Here is a 12,846-nt window from a genome sequence, read left to right on the forward strand (position 1 = left end):
TAAAGACCATATGGTGTAATTTAAGCCCTTTTCAAAAAACAACAACAAAACATATAAAAGGAGATCAAAGTTACCAGGAATTCTCAACATATGCAGTCCACATATATACATTCATACTGTGGGTGAACATGTGCACTTTCTTTCAAGGCCCCCAAATATTTTCCTTGCAGAAGATTCTCATGTTCTAAAGCTCAACTCATGTTGCATGAGAGGGGAGCAAACATGGATCAGAGTTCCAGAGTCAATCTGAGAGAACAAAGGCTGGGAAATGATGCACAGGTGCATTACATTTCTTAACACCAGTTAGCCAGTACATAAACAGCCTCTTCTTCTGTCTTCAAATGATACCTTAAGTGATTCCAAGATGTAACTAAGTGCAGCATAAAAAACCTGGGCGTAACACTCAGCATCCTTCACATAAAGTAACAGGAAGACTGTAGTGCCAAGATCCACATGGCCTTGAAACACTCTTTTGGTACTGGAGCTTCTTTAAAGGTGTAGATGAAGTTTCAGCTCACTGCAGGCCAAATGTATATTAGAGACTTTCTCCTCAAAGAAAACAGAGAAAGCTTGAAGTCACCCAGAGTGCACCCTGTTAGTACAGGGATGCTCCATCTGGCTTTTCTCGTGAGTAGTCTTGACACAGTCTTTCAAATTAAACAGCTGAGTCTGTCAGCCTCAGGGTCTGTTTGAAAGTCTTAGTTCTTTGACAGCTGAAAGAGAGACTCCTTTCCTACCATAAAGCTCCACTCCTAGCACAGTGGAGTTATCCCCAAAGCAAAAAAGTTCAGGTAAATTAAGGTAGAATTAGAAAACGATCTTAAGAATGAGCTTACACAATAAATGCAGGTGTTACTCTGTCCCTAAAGAACAACTTTGCACACAGAGTTGAGGCAAACCACTGGCCTGAATTTTCCCTACCAACGTGGGCAAAAGTTATCATCATAGGAAATACTGTCTCCAGAGAGATAAGCAAGAGCTCAAAGCACAGATTAATGAGAGTTCTGAGCAGAAAAATTCAAATCCCACAGTAATACAAGCATCCCTTGGGAAAGGAACAGTTTAACCCATTCTTTTAGACATTCTAAAACCATGGACTAAGAGAATACTGGAAATGGCAGCACTAGGACATAACATACCATTATTGCTGCTAACTGTATCTTCACTAAGAGAGAAAACAAATTTCGTCAGGTTCAATAAACAATTCCAGGACACCAGAACAAAGGGAAGAGTACAGTTCCAAAGGAACACAAGGCAGAGAATTGGTCCACTCAATCACAGACATGCTTTCTTCTCTTAATAGTGTCCTTCTGATGAGCCAGAAGGGCAAATGAGTACAACAAGCAAGCATACCGTGGGATGGAGAGACCTTAATAGCATTGGATCTCCAAAATAGAGTGGTTTTTGTGTGGCAACAAGCAGAGAGCTTCCCAATACAGAAACTGTCACACCTGGACCAAGATGGTTTGAAAATCATGTTCTGTCTTACTTTAGCTGAAGAAAGACCTTTAATTTAGGGGATCTGAGAACAGGTAAGTCGTTGGACTACTCAATGAAGAACATACAGGCAAAAATCCTGGAGATCATCCAGCTCAGAAAACCAGAGGCATCCAAGTCAAGTGATATCCAAGGCAAACAATTCATTAAGCTGAAGGCTGGTATCAGAACACCTGATCAGACTTCCTGCTCATGAGCCAAAATACAGTATATGCAAAGGTTTCGAAAGACACATGCTGCAATATACTCTATTTGCAAAACTTGACTGCCTCTTGACAAACGCTTAATGGTGTCATCATCATGAACCTGAAACTGTGCCTAAATTCAGAATGGTTCACTAACCTTCTTCCCTCTTTGATACAACAAATTGCTTGTTGTCTCTAAAAGCCCCTAGTTGTGAATCAAAACTCCAAATTTTGCTGCGGAAGCTCTCTCTCCAAAGCACTAAGAAACTCTTCAGGAAGTTGCTGGAGTGAGCTCTAGACACTGTAATGTGAGATAAGGGATGTAGTGGATCAAATCTAATGGTAGGAGACAAGTCTTTCCTTTAAGGGAAACAAGAAAAGTTACAGAAATGATAGAAATTCTCTAGGTTTGTCTTCAAAAGGCACTGCTGGAAAGAGAAGAACAGTAGCAAAGCTGGGTGAGCAAGAACAATAGTTGCTTTCCCCACTAGGATTGAACAATTCTTTGACCTGGAATTAAAATTTCTTTTGTTGGCTAATGCTAGATGGTGTTGGCAACTATTGAGAAGAATGTACAGAGAACATACTTTTAATTAGAAGGGTTTATATATAGTGATCAAAGGTATTAATAATGGTGTATCAAAGACCTTTTTAAAATCTCTTTCTGGAGAAAAGAACACATGCTACAGCATGAGGTATTTCTGTATGGAGTCCATAAAAACAATGCATGTAGCCCTTCACATTAGGGTAGAAAGCAAAGAAGAATCATCCTTAACAATAAGGGGAAACGGGTGTCAAAAGAGAGTGAAACTCTGCCAGACAGAGGTTACGGCTGTTGTTGCCTCCAAAAACCCCCAAGGCTAGAAAGTGGCTTTTTTGGGAAGGCTTGGATAAAGCAGAAATAGGTGAGTGGTCCAGTTTTGGAGAAGGTATTATGAAGGTTGGTTCCATGCTCTTTTCATGAAGGAAATTTCGCAGTTTGTTGATCCCTCTTCTGATGAGTGATGCATATACAGTAACATTCCCTCAAGCAGTGTGAATTCCAAATGGGAATGTTAGTAACCAGATTTCGCCCACCCAACAAGAGCCAGAGAAGGAAGCCAAGATTTTGCAATACTAGAAATGACATGAAGGAATAAAAGAACCCCACACATTCAAAATAAAGAAGAAATACTGCAAAGCTGAATGGCAGTAATGACACGGGACCTCCATTTCAACCTTACATATCATCATCCATCCAACAGAAGGAGAACCTCTAGAGTATAAAAAGCCTGCAATAAGAAAAGACTGAAAGTCTTGAGTTATACCACACAAATTAAACCCACAGTATAAATTTAAATTAGATTACATTAGGTACTTTTCACAGAGAGAATGCCAATTAAAAAGATTAATCAATGTGTCCACCCTAATCATTGCTTTTTTTTTTTTCTTCCAGTTTCAGTGAAATCTCCTGCAGTACAAATTCATTTAGGAGTGTGATTGTTTACAGTTATTTTATACTAGAAACAGTAGCTAAATAAAGATGTTAATCCATGTTAACAACAAATATTTATAATACAGTATTTTACTTTGAAGAAACTGAAACATTTAGCTGTATAACCTATTTCTTATGAGTAGCTAATATAGATATAAATTTTTAAAAATAATGTATCGTGAAACTGGCTTCAAATTAAAGCATGAGATAATTACAGCTTCTCAATAAATCAGGACTATCATGACAGCAATGCAAGCCTAAACAGAAAATAATACACGCATAATCTTAAAATATTTTTCAACCATAACTTTAGTGGCATTACCAGAGAAAGTAAAGGCTCAGTACACATTTCTGCTACTCTGATATTTGGCTATATGTTAAATGTAGCATTATTCTAAGAAGTAACATTTCTGGCAAGCAAGAATATTATACTAAAGAATAAGGAACATCATTACAATTTCTTTCTATCTCAAAATTGGCACAGTAGAGAAAGAAATTATTTTTGCTTTGTAACCATAAAAGAAACCAAAAACCAAAACCAAATGAACATACCATATTGCAATCATCACATCTGGAAAACCAAAGAAAAAGAAAACAACAACAAAAAAATGCTGGCCCTAAGCCGATAATGTGCAAAGTAAGCCTGATTCAGATGCTGTTTCACTGGAATGCATGGAAATCTGTGATGGTACAGTAGGTAACCTGCTGCCCAGACCAGGATCCTGTAACTTCAGCTCTGGTGTTTTTCCAAGGGGAATACAGGGCATTCACAGCAAAGTTTGTAATAAAGTCACTGTTTAGCTTTCAAATTAAAACATTTTATATGCAATTCGAAGTGCATAGAAAATCATTTTAAAATTATATTTCTGCAAATACATTGTAAGTTTTATTTTGACGTGGTAACCTCTTAAAGTAGAAGTACCTCTCTAGATGAATTCAATAATACACTTCTCGTTTCTGAAAAACTAATAGGTTTGACTGTTTTGCAGAATTATTGCTTAATAGGAAACACTGACTAAAATTCCATTGCTCCAACATGCTGGAAGAGAACAATATCAATTGTTAGAGTACATATCGTTAAGCTAGAGAGTTGAGAAAGGGAACTTAATTATCAGACACTATTCTTACAAATTATGAGTGCATATGGAATAGATGTCATCAAATACAGAACTGTGTGCCGGTGTCACACAGCTGAACAATGCTTTTCTTCCTAAATGGCAAGAGGGCAGAAATAACAAGTCGAGAGACCGCACTTGGTGCTTAAGTGAGGGCATAGCGCATACAAATACAAATAAGTCAATTAATTTTTCAAGGAGTATCAAAATAATACCAGCACAGATAGATAAAAACTGGCAGATTAAAGATACGTTTATGCACGAACGCTAATATGTTTACGCAAGCAGATTTCATCACTGCTTCTAAAGCTCTCTTGTATCACATTCTAATGCTTATTCAGAAAAGCATAATGCCTCTCTAAGGAGGTACTTCAAGATGCCTGAAGCAAAACCTCTCCCTGCGAGACTGTTTGTGAGGAACAGACAAGTTCTTTAAAGGAAAGAACAGTACTTTAAACACTTAATACTTTTTAAAGTATTTAAGTATCTGAAGCTTATATTCAACCTGCCACTCAAGCTACTAAGTTAGCACATATATCAGTCTGTTCGTTCGTCCCATTCTTGCTCCACTGGCAGAATTACTTTTCCCTTAAGCTTATCTAAGGAGAGCCACAAACCACTTCAAAATAAGGAACTGCTACTGCTATTCAATTTAGGGCACTTTAAAAAAAAAAATCAGGAAAAAGCTATGTTGTGATTGCACTTGTGGCTTAGTAGTCATGGGAATCTGTCACAGATACTTGGATACTGGGTGTGATTTAGGCAATCATGCTAGTGTTCCAAGTGAGGTGTTGGAGCAAGATGCCCTGGAGATTTCACAATACTTCATTTTGAGAAGTTTAAGTGTTAGCAAAATGCAGGTGCCCGGTTCCCATGACTAAACTGAATGAGATCTTCTACAGTAATAGCTCTTTCATACTTTTCTGAATAAACAACTATCTCATATCACATACGTTTTCTATTACCTTCGTAACTCATTGCACTGTGCACATTTCATTTTAGGCCTGAGAAGTCCATGTCTCTCCACTGGCTGTAACAAGAAATGGATTCTGCATTAAACAAGTTAAGTGACAAGCACTCCAAGACCTTGTTCAAGCAGCTAGGAAAAGTAAACCATATTAGAACTCGTAAACCATATTAAACTCCTTTTTGTTAGACCGCTTAGTAAGTTAAACAAACCTGTGTACTGAAGGTGCATGGGGTGTCCTACAAACAGCATGTCCATATGGGGTGGATGTTTTACCCTGATTAGCCTTGTTTGATTCTCTAAAGAAGGAGTCACACAAAAGCTTGGAACAAAGTCCTTCTGGCAGTCTGCGTTGGTTCGACAAACTTTGCTGGCCTCGATAACTTTTCGTGCTGGCAGACAGGCATACTGCAAAAGGCATTTAGAACAACAGTCAAATCGTAAGCTATTTTCCAACAGCTCAGGAAAAAAAAGTAATATATATATATTCCTTTTTCAGTCAAAGGAAAGGTCTCACTGTTATGTTAACCAGCTCACGAAGAGCTAGAATCTGAGGGATTATTGGTTTTTTTTTCCAGATCCTGCAGAACATCTAGTTGTTATATATTCAACCTGTCATTCCATTTTTGGTGAAGAGGATCTACATGCACCCAAATAAAAGCTGACTTTTTTAAAAAGGTACACACATGCACAACAAAAATTAAGGCATCTAAACATAAGACAGATTTCTAAAGAACAGAGCCTGCATCAATGTACTACTGACTTACCTGTTTAAGAAGTTTCAGCCTTCATTGACCTAAAAGCTTATTTGGCTGAACAAAACCCTACGTTCAGGAAAGCAACAAACCACCCTGCCCCAGCCACGCTCTTGCTAAGTGACCTTTTTTACTGGATGAACATAGCACCTGATGCGGCGCTATGTCTCTGGTCCTACCTATGTAATATTCATTCACTCCGCAGGCTGAAAGACCAGATCTTTCTTGCTCCCCACAGGCCAAACAGAGAACAGTAGAAAGGAACAGGAAATTGTTTTTCCCCACATGTCTCTCATAAAAGCTCCGTGGTAATTTTCCTTTTGTTCTTAAACACAAGCAAGGAAAGTTCTTCATCTATTGTTTGCCTTGGGAAAGAAAAAAGAGGATTTTCTTGCTTCTTAGTCTGACAGTTACAATGCTTTGTAGACGCATGTATGTCAGACACTCTCCATTATCCTCAATACAAGCTCTTTCTTTTCTAATTAAGAGGAAGGAGCACATTTTCATACACTGCTCTGTAGCACTTGAGAATGCTATCTAAAGTTATTTTATAAAAAATCACAGCCATTCTAAGGACATTTGTAAGTCACAGGATTCTGGATGCTTTTATTTCATCGCTGTTCCTAAGTAGCAGATATGAGCTTAAGAGTGTCAAAGCTCAGTAGGGCAATGATTTACCAAATATTGCTCAACTCCAGCCACTACCATATTTCAAGTGAACTGCTGGTCCATGTGCAACGCTTAGTGGCTAAATACAGCAGAAGGACACTAGAATGGGAAGTTTACAATCAGAGAATCTGTAAATATAGGAGATATAAATATTTATCCCTACAGGACAAAACAAAAATTAATTGGCACCTGTAGAAAAGTTTACACAGTTGCAACTCATGCTCTTCCTTCTTGTAAACAGAACTGTTAAAAATATTCCATCACTGTCAATATGGATCATGTATTTTAAGAAACATTTCCATACCTTGAAGACACTACGGCAAAAGCCTATTGGGAAACTTCAGATGTTTCCGTATGCTAAAGAAAATAAGTGTGATGAAAAAGGAATCAAATGGAAGCCTTGACGTTGAAAAAATTAATCAATCTCCGGGATCTTGACTTGCATGATTTTAGCTTTAACTGGTGAGCAGCATTGCCAGCTTCACACAAAATAACAGAACAGATATAGTGTTTTGGTTTGCCTGTAGTGTTCACTACCTTTAAAGACTGAAGCTCCAAAATAAAAAATTTAACCCTCTTCTCAGAAGTTGATTTTTCTCATCAATGTTCTGCATCAAATGGGGAAGATAGGAGAAGTGTCTTTCTGCCTAAATGAATGAGGGGTAAAAGATCTTTTTTGGTTCATCCAGACACCGCTTGACCATGGGAAAAGTTACAACCAATATTTTGACTTGTAAGACATAAAGGGGGGAAAGTAATGTACATATATACCTTTAATATAAACTAGAAGTATTCTTAAGCACTCGAGCATGCTAAATAAACATTAGTGAATATTTCTAATTTCATTTAAATAATTTCAGATTTACCTAACAGAATAAGCACTTTATGTAACTTACCCGATGGCTGTCCAAGTTAGTGTTGTATGAAAAGCAAATGTCTGTGAGGCTATTGTTACTACAACATTCAACTGTGCCATCGAGTCTCCTATAGACTAAAGAACACAGGCATAAGAGCAAAAGATCAATATTATGGTATAGAAACTTCCTGAAAAGAAATGAAAGTCTCTGAATAAAATAAAATAACCATTTCGTAGCCTTCAAGAACTGAAGTAAATCACAGAGCCTAGCCATGGTTCATTGCAACTAAAAATAAGCTTTACCACTTTAAGAATGTCATCTGATTTCAATCATTTCACATGCTGAACTTTTTGTCTTTAGATCTCAAGGAGATTATTGTAATAGATCTAGGGGATCTATTACTTCAGTGTTCTGAGCATTATGAATTAAAAAATTATTTTAGCTATTGCCTCCAACTTGTATTAAGGGCTGGCATAGAAATTTATGCCTGCTGTTATGCTGATTTCACTGGTGGACTATTGAAATAACCAAGACTCAAAATGTCTTCTTTAAAATGTGAAAGCCTTTACAAGATTCAGGTTTTGAAAGCTTCCCAAGCCTTGAAAACTGCAACAGTGAATAAGTGATGTTTTAAAACCTGGTACAGAATCTTTCTGTTGGTGCCATTTAAATCATACTTCAGCCTAACTTTACAGCAACAGTTTAAAAAAAAAAGAAATTTGAAAGAATAGTCACTGTAAGAACCTGTGTCAGAGCAACACTGCAGTATTTTCCTTAGGTAGATCATGCCTGAGTTGCTGGTTGCTGATTTAACACTGCATAAATAGCAACCCATTAACATGGAGCTTTATGCCTGAGGCTTACAGGTGCGAGCACTGTACCATACAATCCTTTCTTCAAGTACCCTGAAGCAACCAGATATATTGTTGAATAGTGAATGACCATGAAATTAGTTCCCATATAAACTAAATTGAAAACACTTTTTTTTTTTTAATTTCAAGAAGGTCCCTCGGGCACTGTTTTTTTGTCTAGCTTCATACTCAAATAGTTTATCCTTCATTTGTTTTACTGTCAAATAGATAGGGTCCATTTGCTATATACATTTTTATTGATACTCTGTATTTATGTTAGTTGTGAACTGTCAAGGTTTTGACAAATGACAGCTGCCAGAGACTGAAAGGAGTTCATTTAATTTCAGAGGAATATTTCTCACTGCTGGAGGCTTATGGCTCTGAAAATGTAGATGGACTGGTCTGATTAGAATGCAGCAGTGGGATGAGCTGCTAACACAATACAGCAACCAAGCCTGGATGAAATATTAAGTCTCTAGTATTAAGTCCCTACTATTTCCATCTAAATAGCACTGATTCCGGTGCAAAATACTCAGTTTTATTATCCATGACTCTGAAATTACATTTCAGAGAACAGCAGAATCTCAGAATATACAGCTATGGCATCTGAGAAGAGGTTCTTGCTTGCCATCTCAGCCCAGCTGAAAACATTTGCCAGAAATACCCTCACTTACAGAGGGATGATCCAAACTGTTACGTATCAAAAAGCATGATCTTACCTGTACTCCACTAGCTTCCACTTTAAATATTTATCTTAGTTCAATCTGTAGGATTACTTTCCTTATATGTTAAAAAATTCAAAATACCACTTTTTCAATCTCACATCAGAACGATAATGCATCAAAAAGCATGGGAACCCGAGTTGCCCAACCTCCTGTTTATTCCCATTATGATGAATTAAAAGGCAGTGACAATTTTCTAGCTCTGAGTATCATCCTACAGGTTTTGCCCAGCTGCAGCCCCTTACCTTTGGAATTCAGTCTCCATGGATGCATCCATGAATCAAACTCTGGAGAGCTGTAGGGCATGTCTCAAGACATTCAGCCAATTTAGCTGACTGCTCATTTTTGCTCTACTTAATTTTTGTTTATTGTTCTAACTTAGTTCAGTTCACATTTTTCTTCTTTGTTGGGGTAAGTTCTTGCAGTAAAAAGAACTTTAATGTATAAGTGAAAACAGAAGGAAAGAGACTGTCTCCTAGAAGCAATACATGCAGTCCCGACAAATATGAGTTTATGGGCAAAGAAATTGTGAGACTGAAGAAGTAAATGAAACATAAAACCCCTCTAGTGAGAAACATCAGAAGAAATGGCCGTAATAAAGCACATCATTGGGTTAAGCCACACAATTTGTAATGTCACGCTGATCAAAGCAATAAGGTGATGTATGGAATTTACAGCTGCAAAAGATCACTGAGTTGATCCATATAACTGAACCAAAAAATAGAGGAGATAATTGTATTATTGCTAATAACCAAGTCATACGATGTCCTAAGAAGGCAACTTCAATATTCAGGTGATACAGGATACTTTAACAGAGTGACTGAAAGACAAGAGAAACTATTTTATCTATCCCCTCCCTGCTTTTGTATTTCACAGAAAGAAATGGCATATTGGTCACTGCTTAAGACAAGACAGCAGACTCAACTTTCGAGAAATCTTTCTCCGCTAACAAATCCTAAATACAAAGTAGTTTTTAAGACACGATAAAATTACAATATAAAATATTGAAGAGAGCACCTCTCGCTGGAAAGCTTAGTTGCTGTAGTGTGGCAGTATTTATACAGTAGCCAATCTGTGATTTCTGTGAAAAGTCTCCCAGACAGGAATTCCAGTCTTCTACACCATAAATTGGGCAGTCTTGTAGGCTTGTGACAATATCTCCCACAAAAAGACCTCTTGGACCATTGGCAGGAGAATCCTAAGAAGAAACACTGAAGTCAGTCTTGTTATTATAGTTAAAACTACACGGATCCGTTTACAGTTGAATGGATGCTGAATATCCATTAAATGAGTTAAAGACATCACTTTCAGACTAACAGAAAACCTGAGGTGCCACTGGAACTCATTATTTTCTCTGATGATAGAGCATTACAAGAGTAATATACTCCACAAAGAAAAAATTACTTAGTGCATAAAGAAAAAAGAGAAGTCTCCAAGTGTTTCAAGGGACCTCCTCAAATTTGAGCAATTATTTTCACTCAACTTAAATGCTGTGTTTTTTCATGTCATTTTAAGTTGAAGAAGCCTCAATTAATACCCTAAATATTCCAACAATAAACGTTGTTCTTAGATTGTTACAAGTATAAAACACAAAAAACATCATTCTCCTCATATCTGCTCATTTTTAGGTCCAAGACTGAATTCTTTCAGCTCTGCTTTTCTTCAACTATGCTGTGTTTGATTAAGCCAGAAAAAAAAAAAATCATTTCTTTCCAGAAACTCAGCAGTCTAACTCTACTTTGCTTACAGCTGACCAAACAAGCACGAAAATCAAAGTAATCTCCAACATTAAAAACAGACAGCAATGAGCAGAGTGGTAATAGATATTTGAGTAGATTAACCTGGTGCCAGTACTAAACAAAAAAAAAAAAAAAAAAGCCTGCAAACTCATCTCAAATATCTGAACAGTCTTAGAGTCCGCTCAGTAGTCTTTAATTATTCATGCCATCTTTGTTCATTTACTAATACAAAAAAAAAAAAAGAAAGAAAAAAGAAACTAAAATAAACTTAAAGCAGACAAAAAGTACAATATATTAGATTCTGAAAAGCACTGTATTGACCAGGTTTGATTGGGATAATAAGAGACACAGTTACATCTCAGATCACAAACCATATAATATGAAACCAATACGGAACTTTTCTTACCTCTGTTACTTCAGTAACAAGTGCCCCAACACCCGTGTAATAGAAAGGGAAAAGAATGGCTGGCAGCAGAAATAAAACCATGAAACTCGCAACACCAAGAACAAAATTATGCCACACTCCTAAAAAGAAGGGAAACATTTTTCTAAATAAACACTAATAAGAAGGTGTTTTTCTGAAATGCAAGATTTTAATGTTAACTTCTAATTAACTTCCCTGAAATAATTAATGTAAGACTGGATGAAAAATGAATTAATGGTAGAACATCCAGAAAAAAAATATTGGCTTCTGACTCAATTTTTGAACTACAGTTTCTATCCACAGACATATCCGTAAATCATAAATATAAAAAAAAAAAAAAAAAGCGGAAAGAAATCTATTACTTGTCACCTTCTACCACAATAAACTCTTTAAGATTCTTAATTTAATGGGTTTACTTCTTAATTAATGGGCTTACAGATGAATAAATATTGTTTGTCCTAGTCAGCAAGAAGTATGAAATTTAGTTGCAATTCAGTATTTTTCACGGCTATTTCCATTGTAACAATAAAAATAATTGCATCTGTGTGTACCAAACAAGGTTACAAATGTATTTGAAAAATGGCTTCTTTTACAAGACAATCCAGGCCTAAAACCACATCCTGACATTAAGTATTTCAATCAGCATTTCCTAACCTTATTTTGGCAACATATTTGTAACAGCACTCTCTATAGAATGTTGCTCTCCATAGGATGAAACAAACCTCTCCAAGCCACATTTGCCTTCCTTCAACATCTAGCACCATGCCATTTTTTCATTTCATTTGTGCTCTTGGACATACATTCTGCATGACCAATGCAGGAAAACTTTTCAGCGCTGAAGACTCCTTACGCCTTTCTTAGAGTGCTTCAACTTGTTAAGAGGGTTTGATTCAATTCTATATTTACAGTACAATGTTTCTGATGCTGCACAAATGAGAAACACTGACAGCACTTGAGCACTTTAGCTAAGAGTTTGTTGCCATTTCTAGGAGTAGATGTTTCTTAAAGTAATTTCTACTTCTGTGAGTTTTTAATCATATCTCAATGAAAGATAATCAGAGAAAGCGTTTCAGCATTCAATTATCATTATCAAACACACATAGGTACACGCACACAAACAAATGCAACAAAAGAAGTATTAAGAAAACGTTTTAACCTTTTATCTTTAAACAAAACCAAACCTTTATTTTTTCCAGCTTAACAAAGTCTAAACATCTAAGACAGAAACAAAATTGTTTTGTAACAGTGTGGTCACTGGAGCGTAAACTGGAGGGAAAAAAAAAGAGTTGATGGAACCGCTGGAGGGTGACAAGAAATGCCTTCCAACAGCCAACAAAACATAGGCCTTAATAGAATAATCTACACAGTTTGCCGTGTGGAATACAGCAGAAAAGCCTAAAATAGAAAGGCTTCAGCTTCATTCCAAGTGATCCCTAGAAAAACAAACAGCCTAAAAATGAGAATACCTGTAGAGGCACACTGATGACTACACCACAAATTTCATTTTGCTGGAACAGCCTCATCTTTGGACACTTAAGTCCAAGGATGTATTATATATATGTCCAAGAAGTATTATTTAAATACAAATATT

The 12,846-nt window shown here is 36.6% G+C and overlaps 1 protein-coding gene across 2 annotated transcripts in view; it reads right to left on the bottom strand.

The window, feature by feature from the left end:
• Positions 1-12,846, bottom strand: part of MBTPS2 (membrane bound transcription factor peptidase, site 2) — a 35,832-nt gene that overhangs the window by 7,759 nt on the left and 15,227 nt on the right. Inside the window, exons 6-10 of one of the 2 annotated variants that reach the window (XR_002442313.1) lie at positions 11,238-11,356; positions 10,110-10,290; positions 7,559-7,653; positions 5,451-5,646; positions 5,237-5,301 (exon numbers count right to left, since the gene is read on the bottom strand). Coding sequence is in view for 1 of the 2 variants with exons in the window: in XM_021408925.1 (XP_021264600.1) it covers positions 5,451-5,646; positions 7,559-7,653; positions 10,110-10,290; positions 11,238-11,356 (591 nt within the window). In the remaining variant the exon portion in view is untranslated. The remainder of the gene's footprint in view (positions 1-5,236; positions 5,302-5,450; positions 5,647-7,558; positions 7,654-10,109; positions 10,291-11,237; positions 11,357-12,846) is intronic. The other variant, XM_021408925.1, reaches the window with a different exon arrangement.

The sequence above is a fragment of the Numida meleagris genome, chromosome 1 (assembly GCF_002078875.1).
Source record: "Numida meleagris isolate 19003 breed g44 Domestic line chromosome 1, NumMel1.0, whole genome shotgun sequence".
Taxonomy (NCBI): domain Eukaryota; kingdom Metazoa; phylum Chordata; class Aves; order Galliformes; family Numididae; genus Numida; species Numida meleagris.